The sequence below is a fragment of the Chiloscyllium plagiosum genome, unplaced genomic scaffold, assembly GCF_037043375.1.
Source record: "Chiloscyllium plagiosum isolate Xiang-an unplaced genomic scaffold, Cpla_swu_hap1 HiC_scaffold_7, whole genome shotgun sequence".
NCBI classification, from domain to species: Eukaryota; Metazoa; Chordata; class Chondrichthyes; order Orectolobiformes; family Hemiscylliidae; genus Chiloscyllium; species Chiloscyllium plagiosum.
In genome coordinates this window covers 44,307,519-44,322,188 of record NW_028270145.1, presented here as the reverse complement: position 1 = coordinate 44,322,188, position 14,670 = coordinate 44,307,519, and the positions used below count along the sequence as shown (strand labels likewise).

The 14,670-nt window shown below is 37.5% G+C and overlaps 1 protein-coding gene across 4 annotated transcripts in view; it reads right to left on the bottom strand.

The window, feature by feature from the left end:
- nckap1 (NCK-associated protein 1) overlaps positions 1-14,670 on the bottom strand; it is a 218,777-nt gene that overhangs the window by 2,778 nt on the left and 201,329 nt on the right. For all 4 annotated transcript variants that reach the window (XM_043693453.2, XM_043693454.2, XM_043693456.2 and 1 more), the window contains one exon: positions 10,810-10,919. In XM_043693453.2, coding sequence (XP_043549388.1) covers positions 10,810-10,919 — 110 coding nt within the window. The remainder of the gene's footprint in view (positions 1-10,809; positions 10,920-14,670) is intronic.

The window sequence follows — 14,670 nt, the reverse complement described above, 5'->3', positions numbered from 1 at the left end:
TATTGGGAGCTAATCTACAAATATAGGCATTAGGAAGGTGTTTACAGCAAGAACCATGTGGTTGCAATGGAAGACTTCCATCTTTACAGTTGGGAAAGGCAGCAAATCCTAAGTTCTAGTAAGTATTGGATCTGTTTTAGAGACTGGTTTTCCGGAACAGACAACGTAAAAGGCCACATAGGGTCTACTGATTAATTAAAGATCAAAAGTGAGAGACAACTTGTGAACAGTGACCAGAGTATAACTGAGGAGACTGGTTAGCAAGGTTATATCTCATGGAATATAGGGAGAACTAACAATGTGGATAGAGAACTGGCTCGAAAGTAGAAGACAGAGGGTGGCCGTGGAGGGTTGTTTTTCAGACTGGAGGCCTGTGACCAGTGGAATGCCACAAGGATCAGTGCTGGGTCCACTACTTTTCATCATTTATATAAATAATTTGGACATGAACATCAGAGGTACAGGTAGTAAGTTTGCAGATGACACCAAAATTGCAGGTGTAGTGGACAGTGAAGGAGATTACCTCAGATTACAACAGGATCTTGATCAGATGGGCCAACGGGCTGAGGAGTGACAGATGGAATTTAATTTAGCTAAATGCGAGGTGCTGAGTTTTGGGAAAGCAAATCTTAGCAGGACTTAAACACTTAACATTAAGGTCCGAGGGAGCGTTACTGAACAGACGACCTTGGAGTACAGGTCATAGCCCCTTGAAAGTAGAGTCACAGGTAGCTAGGATACTGAAGAAGGCACTTGTTATGTTTGCCTTTATTGGTCAGATCATTGTGTATAGGAGTTGGAGCTGTACAGGATGTTGGTTAGGCCACTTTTGGAATATTACGTGCAATTCTGGTCTCCTTCCTATTGGAAGGATATTGTGAAACTTGAAAGGGTTCAGAAAAGATTTACAAGGATGTTGCCAGGTTCGGAGGATTTGAGCTATAGGGAGAGGCTGAATAGGCCGGGGCTGTTTTCCATGAAGCATCGAAGGCTGAGGGGTAACCTCTTAGAGGTTTATAAAATCATGAGGGGCATGGATAGGATAAATAGACAAAGTCTTTTCCCTGGGGTGGGGGAGTCCAGGACTAGAGGCATAGGCTTAGAGTGAGAGGGGAAAAATATAAAAGAGACCTAAGGGGCAACTTTTTCACGCAGAGGGTGGTATGTGTATGGAATGAGCTTCCAGAGGAAGTGGTGGAGGCTGGCACAACTACAGCATTTAAAAGGCATCTGGATGGGTATATGAATAGGAAGGGTTTGAAGGGATATCGGCTAAGTGCTGGCAAATGGGACTAGATTAGGTTAGGATATTTGGTTGGCATGAATAAGTTGGATTGAAGGTCTGTTTCTGTGCTGTACATCTCTATGACTGTATGTCATCTAAAATCTTTGCAGACCAATGAATGCATCTTTTCTGGAAGTGTTTCTTTATTACAGAATTGCTAGGTTTTGTTTCTTAAAATACTAACACAATCAAAATGTGTCACTCTGGGAAATGCCATGTCAAGTTGCCCATGTGTAAAAACTGGCTTAGAAATAATATATTTTTTTAAAATGCCTGACTTTGTGACTTGTTTTGAGTTGTAAAACATAGGAAATGTAATTGGGAACTGCACCCCCTGTCCAAGTTGAAAAGAGAGTTTTTTTTTTCCATTCATTCGCGGGATGAGGGCATTGCTGGCTAGGCCATCAGTTATTGCCCATCCCTAAGAGAATAGTCAACCACATTGCTGTGGGTAATAGAGTCATAGAGATGTACAGCACAGAAACAGACCCTTTACTCCAACTCGTCCATGCTGACCAGATATCCCAACCCAATCTAGTCCCACCTGCCAACACACGGTCCATCCTGGAGTCACATGTGGGTCAGACCAGGTAAGGATGGCAGTTTCCTTTCCTAAAGCATGTTAGTGAACCAGATGGATTTTTCTATGAATTGATTTATGATCATTAGATTCTTCCAACCAGACATTTATTGAATTCAAATACCACCATCTGCCTTGGCAGGATTCAAACCCAGGTCCCCAGAACATTACCTCGGCCTCTGGATTAACAGTCCAGTGATAAGACAACCAGGCCACTTTCTCCCCTAGGTTTACATCTCACTAGTTCAAAATTATTTTGAGACGAACCATTTCCTTAAAATTTGTCTGTTGCAACTGAAGCTCCTAGCATTGAAGAAAGAAGCTCCAACTGATCAATTTCTTTCCAAGGACAAGGTCTTTATGCAGAATTCAAATTTTGTCACAACATAATTGCTCCTTCCTTGAGTTATCAAAGTTGGCATGTTGGCATAGCCGTTGGAATTAAACGGCTTAGAAACTCAAGACAGTATGGACAGTTACCACCTTCTTCAACCATAGGATCAACTATGATATATCCTTTCAATTCATCACATAGCTTCACAAACATTTCCATTGAAATCCAGTGAACTTTTAATTTTACTAACAGAATGGCTTTCAATATTAAGTTTATCAAATGCCTATCACCATCATTTGTCACACTTCACCAATTTCGTCATTTCAACCCAACCATGCCATCCCCACTGCATGTTGTTCCATCTTTTTCATGGCTTACCCAACACTCCAATGCCATTATATTCTTTTCATGCAAACTGCACCCAACTCTTCCCAAACCTTGAGTGCTATTCCCATCCTGCTTTTGCCAGCCCCAACTCTCCCGTCAGGTCTCTCAGAGAAACAATTGCTCTAGCCAGGTTAAAGCTATTCTTACAGTTCTCCTTACCTGCTGTTGCATTTTCCCTCCCCACCTCCAAAGTCAGCATCACCCCCATCAGCAATTATATATATTGCATGCAGGATGTGCAGAGAACTAGAGCATGCTTCTGCACATGCTAGGTTCTGCCCACCACTCAATCCGCTAATATTTAAAACATACATATTTCTTAGGGGGCCTGACAGGGTAGATGTGGGGAGTTTGCTTCTCCTTGTGGGGAAGTCTAGGGCCAGAGGCATAAGCTCAGAGTAAAGAGTCATCCATTCAAAACAGAGATGAAGAGGATATTTTTCCACCAAGGGTGGTAAATCTGTGGACGTCTTAATCACAGAAGGCTTTGAAGACTGGATTGTCAAGCATAATCAAGGCTGAGATAGACAGATTTCTAACCATTAAAGGGGAATGGCAGTCAGGCAAGAAAGTAGAGGTGAGGATTATCAGATCAGCCACGATTTAATTCAATGGTTGGGTGAACTTGATGGGTCGGATGGCCTATTTCAGCTTGTAAACTGAATGGTCTTATGGTCAATAAGAATAGCCCAGACTGACAAAAACTATGTATTATCATGAACCTATATTAGAGGGAGTACAAGTGGGAGAGGGAGCAGGAGCGGGAGAGAGAAGCTCTTAAATTTACGAATGGGAAACATTAAAGAGTCGAGAAATGATTTGATCACAGTAAATTATGTGGAATTATTACCGACTAAACCTGCAAACTACGGAGTAAATTGTAAAAGAAACATCCCATAAAAACAAAGCTAGTACATATCATAAAAAGCCAAAGTCTCCACTTGTATAATTTAAACAATCATGAAGCAGAAATGAGTGAAAGACAAATTTAAAGAATAGGCTCTCACAAACAGAAGAGTCAACAGACTAAAATAGCTATCAAGAGGCAAAGAAACTAATCAGTGCAAAAAGGGAAAAAAAATTCAAAGTGACATCAAAACTAACAAACAATTTAAGAATATTAAGAGAAAAAACATAATAAGGGACATCAGAGCCCATTAAAGATAGGTGAGTTTATAATAAACAAAAAAGAAATGGTAAACTTGATAGGTGAATGTCTCATCTGTTTTCAAAGTGGAAGAACATTGAAGATTTAATGCCCAAGTAAAAATGGCAGCAATAACTGAGTATTCAAATTCACAAGTTACAGGGATTAATGGTTTCTATCCATAGGGAATTAAGAAATTAGTGTGGAAATTGTAGATCATTAGTCATTGTTTTCCACAGCTCTCTAGATTTGGGATTTGTGCCTTTGCATAGAAAGTTATAATTATCTCAGTTTTATTTAAAAAGGGAGGGAGGAAGGGAGACACTGGATAACTACAGAATTGTCAGTATATTGCCATTTTTATAGAAATGACTGCAATGCATTAGTGAGACTGAGCATTCGGACAAGTCTTAGCTGATCCGATTCCATCACCTCGACATGTGCAGATCTAAAAACATTCCAAAAAATCTGACACCATTCAGGACAAAGCAGCACCTTACTTACCAACACTTTGAAACTTTACACCCTCCACCACTAACACACAATAGTTAATTCACACAGATACCACTGAGGTCCCTTAAGCAGCATCTTCTAAACCTCCAGCCTCTATCAACTACTACTAGGGCATCAGGAACATGGGACTACCACCATCTCCAGGCTTTCCTCCAAGCCACAATAACTCCGTATCCAGACTTGGAAACACAGTGTCATTCCTTCACTGTCTTTGGGTCAAAAATCCTGGACCTTCCTTCCTAATACACTGCAGATGCACCTGCACGACATAGACTGCAGCAGTTCAAGAAAATAGTTGTCCAAGGGCAAATAGAGATGAACAGTAAATGTTGGCCTGGGCAGTGACTGCTACATCTTGCGCACAACAAAATAAGAATAATCTTTAGGTAATCGGGTAATGGTTTCAAGCCAAGTGGAGCATTATGAATGTAAATGAAGAAGTTTAAATGATATAATATCACCTTTCTAACAGAACAGCAGTGATCAGTACAGCCAGAGAGTGGTGAATCTATGGAATTCATTGCCATAGAAAGCTGTGGAGGCCAAATCATTGAGTATATTTAAGACTGAGATAGATAGGTTCTTGAGTATCAAGGGTTACGGGAGAAAGTGAGAGAATGGGGTTGAGAATCTGATCAGCCATGGTTGAATGGCAGAGCGGACTCGATGGGCTGAATAGCCTATGTCTCATGGTCTAATTTAATACTTCCAACATATTACATGCAAAATTCAGTGCTCCACACTACAAGCTGTTTTTGTGTATTCACAATTAGGATACTGGTGATGAAACAGCTGCAATTAGTTTTTTGGCAATGATTTTCTCTTTGACTGTTTTAAAAAGGGTGAATAGCTATCAATGGAGATTATTAGTGGCTAACAATAGGTATTCACCCTCCCAGCCACATTGTTATTGACTCCTTTGTCTGTCCAACTGTTCTTCTCTCTCTTCATAAATCCATGCTGACTCTGACCTATCCTGTTACTACTATCCAGATGTGTCATAATTTCTTCCTTTATAATAGACTCCAGCATCACCAGACCCAAAACGTTAACTCGGATTTCTCTTTACAGATGATGCAGACCTGCGAAGCTTTTCCAGCAACTTTCATTTTTGTTTCTGATTTACAGGATCCTTAGTTCTTTTGGTTTTCATTCATTTATTATATCATTTTATCAATGAATAATCAAAAGCAGAAATTAGTGAATGCATTGAAGAAACATCAGGAGCAATACTTTGCTTGGTAATAATCTATTCAAATACAGCTTCTTTTAAAACAAAGTGTTGGGGAGAAAATGAAAACGTTTTAGAGAATTAACTTGTTAGAAATGAAGGCAATGCCAATGCAATGATCATTAACTAACAGATTTGACAGGCAGTGAGCAATAATTGATGAAAACATGCTCATCCCTCCTCATTATTGAAGGTCATCACTGATTAGAGACATGATTCATCAAAATGTCCCAAACCATAAGTATTCTTGCACTATCCCCTTTTGGCCTGACGAGAAAATGGCTGACCAATAATCAATGGGACTGGCAAAATTGAAGAGGCAAAAACAAATACTTATATTCATATCATGACTCAGTACATCCTAACACATTGCTTTTTGAAGCACCTGAATAGGCAAATACTGCAGCAACAGAAAACTGAGGTAACAGGAGTATCATTAACTTCTGGGTGACTACAACCTTGCACCAATTTTAAGATCAGTTAAGATGACAGCTGACAATACGCTGATAGCAACCTTCAAGATCTTAATACATCAAAGACAATAGGTGAAAGATTCAAAACAAAGTTCAAAAGAAATGACTAGTCTGTGTTATATGATATGGTTTGCAAAGTTTGAATGGAAATAAACACATTACATTGGAAAACATTTATAGACTGCTTAATATTTGTAGAAGTGACTAATGCACAAAATAAGGAATGAAGGTGTTAAACAATACTGATGAAATCTATTCTGGCTCCATATATATGCAGTGTTGGTGAGGTCACACTTGGAGTACTGTGTTCAGTTTTGGTTACCTTGCTATAGGAAGGATGTTATTAAACTAGAAAGAATGCAGAACAAATTTACAAGGATGTTGCCAGGACTCAAGGGTCTGGGAGAGGTTGGACAAGCTAAGACTTTCTTCTTTAAGAGTGTAAGAGACTGAGGGTCGAGATCTTATAGAAGTATAAAAGATCATGAGAGACATGGACAGGGTGAATGCACTCAGTTTTCTTTTCCAGGGTTTTAAGGAGGATGATATGCATTTGGAACGTTCTGCCAGTGGAGGTGGCAGGTGATTCCTGAAGAAGGGCCTGTGCCCGAAACGTCGAATCTCCTGTTCCCTGGATGCTGCCTGACCTGCTGTGCTGTTCCAGCAATAAAGTTTCAACTTTGATCTCCAGCATCTGCAGACCTCACTTTCTCCTCAAGGTGGCAGGTACATTAACAACATTTAAATGGCATTTGGAGGAATACATGGATAGGAAAGTTTAGAAGGATATGGGCTAAAGTGCAGGGAAATGGGGTTAGCATAGATGGACATTTTGGTTGGCATGGATCAGTTTGGGCTGAAGAGCCTGTCTCTGTGCTGTAACAGAAAGAGAACTGGACAACAATGCACTAGCCAAACAAAAGACTCCCTGTGAGGTTTTGAGAAAGTTGAATTGGAATAAAGAGCTAGTTTTAGCAAATTAGAAAATCAAGTTAGAAAAAACATTCTGAACATATTTCTCTTATTGGGTATGCTGAACAAGATGGCCCATCTCTGTTGGCCATCCTGTTCGGCATGCCCAATAAGAAAAATGTTTTTCAAGAAACTACATTGAGATATTTTAATAGTGCAAGAATTCTTTTGCATTTTCCCATAGGCTTTGGAGTTATACAATTGGCGTGAATACAGTAAGAGCACTAATTAAAGCAATTTTTGTACCTTTTTCTGTATTACACTAAAAAAAATTGATCATACATTTAGGAGATAGCTAGCCAATTTAAATTTTATATTTATCCCTACTACTAATAAGAGTAGAAACGTGAAGAAGTAAATGGCAAAGAGAATGTCGAGAAGGAGAATAGAAGGATACATTGACTCTAGATAAACACATACCTGATCCAACACAGAATTCCAAAATACCAAACTACTTCACAGTCACTCCATTACACACAATCTGATCCAACCATAACATTTAAAAATAAATCTTGGTCCAAGCATAAAATGCCACTATTAACCAGGTTTTTAATACCACACTACATATAGTCAAAGAACTGCTAAATTTTACGAAGAGACAGTAGCACAATTTAGAATCTAATCACTTAGGTTAAAAAGTGTTGTTTAGACTGAATTACTGAATGAATTCACTGTACATAAATTTTAAAACATTACCTTGTGGTTTTTTAATGAATGGTTAAATTGGCTGCACTAACAGTTTTCAAATATTTGCAAAATGGCTATTTTTATCAGCAGTTTATGGAAATCCTGATTTAAACATAATCCTTATTCAAGCATAACATTTCTTGGCAATTTTGTGTTTATAATGACTTGATCCACTCTGTAGACTGGAGAAAATCTCTCAATTCTCAAACAGCAAAATCACAAGTTAGTAAGGTCTCAATTGGACTACATTAAATATCCTTCCGTTCCCCCCATGCATCCTACTTATATCTCATGTAACACTTACTATGAAGGACAATCTTCATGCTCATTACTATTTTTCTTACAGGAATTATTTCAGCATGAAAATTACTGGTTTGTCACATGAATCTAACATATCATTACCTCAGGGCATTAGGTGTCCAGCAAGACTAGAGATAAAATTAAAATAGTAAAACAAAATAATGTTTTGTAAAATAATAATGTAAATTCCAAGAAATATTTTAGGAATACAATTTAAAAATTTCCATTTCAAAGCAAATATAAGCAAAGGTACATCAGCCTCTCAAAGACATAGAAGGATGCCCCACCTAGCTACTTTGATTAACCATTATTTAACTGAGCTAATAGTGTAACCTATCTACAATATTGGCATATGTAATAGAAGGCCTTAACATGTAACATGGCTGGCAACACATTTGAGGAGTTAGACTGCTGCCACCGTCAACTATTGAGCTTTCTTGCTTTCACACGTACTGTTTCAGAAAAGACAGGAGTCAGTTGTGATGTTTCAAAAAGCATATTACTTTGGGAAACTATTTCAAGCACACCTAATACAGACTTATATGCAAGTGGAATGCAAAATTACAAACTGACTTCCGGGAGATGGGGTCAGGAAAATTGTTTGTCAACATTACGAGCTCGACAACCATGAGTGAGACTGCAAATCTAAGACCCGACCGCCTAATCTAACATTTAAATGCAGTTTTGGACATACAAAAAATATCATAGCTTTACTGGTTATTACTGCAGTGTGATATGTACGAAAGCTGTTCAATAATTTATAGTGCAAGTATATTAAATACCCAAGTGATATCTTTATTTTTCTGGTCTAATTGATAAAATTTGCAAACGCGAATGAATGAATGACTTATTGTCACAGATCTAGGGGGATACAGTGAAAAGTGTTCTGTTGCCACAATCCTGCTCCATTTTGAGGTGCAAAAGAATAAAAAGAAAGAACTTAAGTAGGGTTCACCTTCATTGGCCAGGATCCCTAACACAGCTCCGGGACTTTTGCAAGGTCTCCACTCTGGGCTTACCACAGCCAGGAGCCCCCACTCCAGGCACCGACACTACTGTCGTCATAAAAGTCCATGTTCCAGGCCCTCCCCATCGCTGCAGCTGATGCTCTGCTACCATTTCATGAGTCTACACATTGGGCCTATGAGCTAGGAGTCACCACTGACACGGCTCCTGCCAACTCAGCTTCAGTGAAACATCCACAAAGTAAAGCTGGATCACCTAATTACTAATTCGTTTATGTAATTTTTTTCCTTACTTAACAGGCTGAATTATAGCCTTTTTCATTCAACTATATTTTTCAATACAGGAAATAAAAATCAGCAAATGCAATAACAGAATAAATCAGGATCTCTGGCTGTCATACATAAAGGGACATTCTAAAAATGCTAGAAATGGATCGTAAAAAAAAATGAAGAGACAATTTCCAATAATTTATCTTCAAGTTCATAAATAAAAGTTTCATCTCTTCATCTTGCTTCATCATTCACTGGCTCTAACCTCCCACACTATGGGATTACATTTCTGTAGCTGTACAGTATGCACTGCTTCAAAAGGTAGTACCTTACACTTTTTGGACTATGGTCAAGCACACCCACAATAGAAACTTTTTTAAAAACCTGACTGTAAAATTAACATATTATAGAACGCTGGGTTTATAAGAAAACTCAGTGAATTGGAGCTTTTTGACTTAAAACAGTCACACTTTCAACTTGCAAGTTAGGTACAACTCATAGGGCTGAAGGAAACAAAGATTCGTAATCATATCATATCTTTTGCATTTTTACACGCGCCAAGCTGATCATAGCCTATAAATTATTTTTGAAGTAAAATAAAAGAACTGTAGTTGCTGGATATCTGAAGCAAACAGAGACAGAAATTGCTGGAAAAGTTCAGCAGGTCTGGCAGCATCTGTGGAGAGAAAATAGAGTTAACATTTCAAGTCCAGTAATCATTCTTCAGTACTCCAAAAAGAGTCACTGGACTCAAAACTTGGAACTTTGTCTTCTCTCCTCAGATGCTGCCAGACCCATTGAATTTCTGTTTTTGAATTATTTTTGAAATGTTATTATGTAAAACCTGCAGTCATACTGTACATTAAGATTTTACAAACAACAGATTAAGTATTTCACTTGATAATTAATGTGGTATGATTGTGCTAGCTGAGAACAATTGTTGGCAGGGGAGCCTGAAGTTAATTGTGATCCATTACATCCACCAGAACAGCAGGTCTCAGCTGACTGTATCTTGATATATAGCATACAAATGTAGTTCAGTACTGTACTGAGCTATCACTTTGGGTTATGTGCTCTAGTCAAAAAGTGCCTCTTAAATTGGCAACCTTTGAACAAAATGGTATCATTACTAAATTAACCTGAACTGCTATGTGGTAAACTTGAAAATATGTACCGATATAGAGGCAAGTTACTAGTTCTTTATTTCCCAATTACTGTTATGCACCTTTTTTCATTTGTATCACAAAGAAAATTATTAACAGGAGCTAACAAAGGGTTAAGGATGTTGATACCAAATAAAACATTAAATATATAGGCTTCTAAAATTGGCACCAGAGAGAATCTACTTGAAAACTGGATAATAACAAAAGACCATCACCCCTACATCTTGATTTCAAACCAATACAGCAATAGCTGAAAAACTGGTATGACGACAAATACAGTACAGATAGAAAATGGAATTTAACTTTTCTTTGGCTGCAGGTTTGACTTATGCCAGACAGGAGCTGAGGTGGCATTAATAACTGGAAAGTGGGTATTGGAACTTCACTGTACATTTTGATTCACTTGATCTTGTTACTTGCCTTTCAGTTTTGAAGTATCATGTACTATTGAACTGAAGCTGTCACCTAGATTTAAACAAACAACCACCAGAATTTTACTTACGGCAAGGAATTCTTTAAGACGGTCTTCAATACTTCCTTTATGAATGGTGAATAAGGCAGCAGCAATTTGGTTTATAGCTTTGGCCAAACAATGAATATTGTTGCAATGCCCTGCATAATTAAAAAGAAAAGTTCTTTTAAAGCAACAATCAGAATAACAGGTTAAGTAATACGTCCTGCGAGGTACACAGCATCCACTCCTGTTAATCGTTTTAGTTGCCCTAAATTTGATATGACACCATAATGTTGACATGACAACAGTAACTGTAATTTCAAAACCCTGTTAAACCACACTAAATAAATGATATTTCGACCTCCAAGCAGAAAAAAATATATACTGGTAAGCTTAAATTCGGCAAGATCACACTGGAAACATTAACCTTTTTCTTTCTCAGATGATTCTGATCTTCTTCTCAGTCTTAATTCCCCCGTTTCGAGTTTCTTAAAATGGTCATTTTAATGGTACTTTATGCCCTCTGCACCACTTGCAAAATTTACAGGATTCTTAACAACTTAATTGTTTGTTTTATGGAAAAGCAGCTGTACAGCACAAAATGGCCCTGGTTGAGATTCTCATTACTCAGGATCTTTACATGTCACCATTCATCTTGTCAGGATTTTGATCAATGTAAATTTAAATAAGTCAGTCAACCTTACACAAAAAGTAAGAGAACAATACTTTCCTATGCACAGCAAATAAAATCAACATCATCTCTCGCAACTAGATGATCAAACTTTTGGAAGCATACTACATAAAGACACAGCGTAATAATTATTGCTCTGGATTGCATACTTTCATGTGGTATATAAAGAAACTCCATTTCTTGAGGATGGCTTCACTCAGTTCATTGTGTGTTATCCCTTAATGTGCTGAAATTCATCCCACTGAAAATATTTGCTATTCTGCATTGTTACTGGATTTTGGGCAGATCTACTGCCTTCTGCTCACATGAATGGCACACCTTTATCATACTAGCTCATTACCTAAATAGAGAACTGCTTCAGATGCAAAGATGAATAGAAAGGTCACAACTGCTCACAATCTGAGTAAATGATTTAAATGTAGGTACAGGTTGTTCTGCTGTAACACGACTGTGTTCCTCTGCACTATAGAAAATCAAACTGTAGAAGATCACAAATAGAAAATCGCTATACCTGTTCAGTAAAAGTTTGCATTATTTAAATGTCTGCTATTTGTCAATTGTATTATAGTCAATTCCCACTGGTGAAAGGTGCATTATTGCAGAACGACCTGCACCAGTTATAAGATTTTCAAATTTGCTGATGACATGAAACGAGGTAGGAATGCATGTTGTGAACAGGATGCAGGAAGATCTCAACAGGCCTTGGACAGGCTAAGTGAAGGTACAAGAACACAGCAGATGAACCATAATGTGAATAAATGTGAAGTTATACACTTTGGTACAGACATAGAAGACAAATTGCTTCTTAAATGGGGAGAGGTTGGGACATGTTAGCCTGTAAAGGTACATCAGCATCCTTGTTCATGGACATTAAAAGCTATCATGCAAGTGAAACAATCAAAAGGAAGGCAAATGGTATGTTGGCTTCATCACAAGGGGATCTGAACAGAGGAATAGGCTCAACAGTCTTAATAACCTACTCCTGTTCCTATGTCCTACCTCCAAACCATGCTTCTTTGTGTACTGCATTAAAATAACACTTCACATGTCAGTATTGTCTTGTTAACCATTTGATAGCGAAGTAATTGCAGGAAATCAAGTATATTTATGCACCAAAAGATATATACAATTTTTCACGCTTTACTGGACTCCCCCATTATTTATGACATCCTCAAGGACTGTTTAGTACAGATAGCAAATTGTCCTTGGGAAGAGAAGGGCAAATGCCTTCTATGACATGAACTGAAGAAGGTATTTCTAACATATTGAGGCTATGCCTTAACTGTGCTTTCTGAAAATGGAAGGCTACTTTGCTGGTACCATAAATTAGAGTCAATCATGAATTTGAAGAAAGTTTCCCTTCATGAACCAAAGTAGCATAAAGTCATCCCCTTAATAGCTGCTCAAACAACGATCGAGAACTAGTGTGGATAAAATGAACTATGTTCTTCAACTTGGGCAGCAACGAGATATTGCTAACAAAAGTAAAGTTACTGCAGATGTTGGAAATCTGAAGAAAGAAAAATAAGAAAGTGTTGGTGAAACTTGCCAGGTCTGGCAGCATCTGTGGAGAGAGAGAGCGCTCTGAAGGAGAGTCATCTTGATTTTGAAACGTTAACTTGGCTTCTCTCTACACAGGTGCTAGTGAGATATTGGTACTGTTACAAATAGACAGCCCAACTAATTCCAGACCTGGATGCGACCTGATTCTATGGGGAGACATACTGACATAATAAAAGCTGTCAGCAGTCATTTACCAGCACAATTCTGTGCGTCATATGTGGTGAGGTAAAACAATAACATACAATTTTATGAAGTGAATAGCTTACCTTCTTAATGTGATGGCAGCAGGAAAACATTGGAAGAAATGAATCGAGAAAGAAAATATCAAGAGTGCCAGAAGAAATTAACCTAAAATATTTAACACTAGTTCAGTTTTCCTTCTAATATACTGTATATATAAGGCTCACTGCCACTCCATTCACCGAGTTGGTAAAAGCTCAATTATATAGGTTTAGAAGGGCAGTCCTATTCACTTGACATCTTTCTATGACTGAGTTTACTATCCTAGTAGGTGCTGACTAGTTTGTATATTGATAAAACTGAAGATTTTGACTTTGAAAAGCCCAGTATAGTAGGCTCAGTATATTAATAAAGCTTGGAGCATAATAAAATAGAGCCTTTAATAAGTTACAGTGGAGTTAAGAATAATCACTGAACACATGACATTTTAAAATTTTTATTAGGAAATATTTCTACTATTTTTATTTAAACATTTACAGCATAAACGGCAAAACAATACGAATTTATAGTAATCATGTTGCGAATTAAAACTACATGGTATCCAATGCAGACAATTTAGTCTGTCACTTAAATTTAACCTACATTTCTACACATTGATGTTTTGCACTTGGTAACCCAGTACTCAATTTTTGACTAAGTGATACAACTTTAAGTGTGTATTGATGTTCTTGAGGATTTTTCCACTAGCCCACATTAAGATGAGCAATTGTCCTGAATAAAACTAGAATCATGGTCAGAGATTCTTACTTTCCATGAAGTACAAATTTGAAGCATTAGCAGGGTCGAAGAAAAATGTCAACAACTCTTGGGAAAAAAAAAATTCTATCTCGCTCTCACATACACACAAGCTCTGAATGCTGCAATCTAAATCTTCCCAGTTTCTGAGAGAGTAACCCACAAACCATCTTCACCATTTTGAACAACTCCCTTTCACCAGTTCAATAATATTCAAAGTAACATGAGACATTGATTTGCAAATATTTGTGTGTGGACAACTTAGGTGAGACAAGACATCCTGTGGACCAGTTCCTGGTTCTACTCAACCTGCTTTTGCTTGACAATGAAAAGAACATCATAGTTTTTTTTTTAAAGATATTTTTATTAGAAATTTAACATTTTTACAAGTTTACAAAAATAAACAAAACTCTCAAATATAAACATTGATCTACAATTAAATCAAATATACAATAGCCAAAATTTAACAAGAGAAAAAAAAATACCGAAAAAGAAAAAAAAAACAAAACTCAACTATCTGCTAATCTAACCTACAACTAACCAGAGTGTATATGTAAATCTCTTACATGCTCAGAACATGTTAACACCAGATGTAATAAAACCCGTATTCATGTGGGATTCCTCTCTTAAGGGGCCCCGGACCAGCCAGGTTTGTAATCTCAATTAAATAAAAGCCCTTG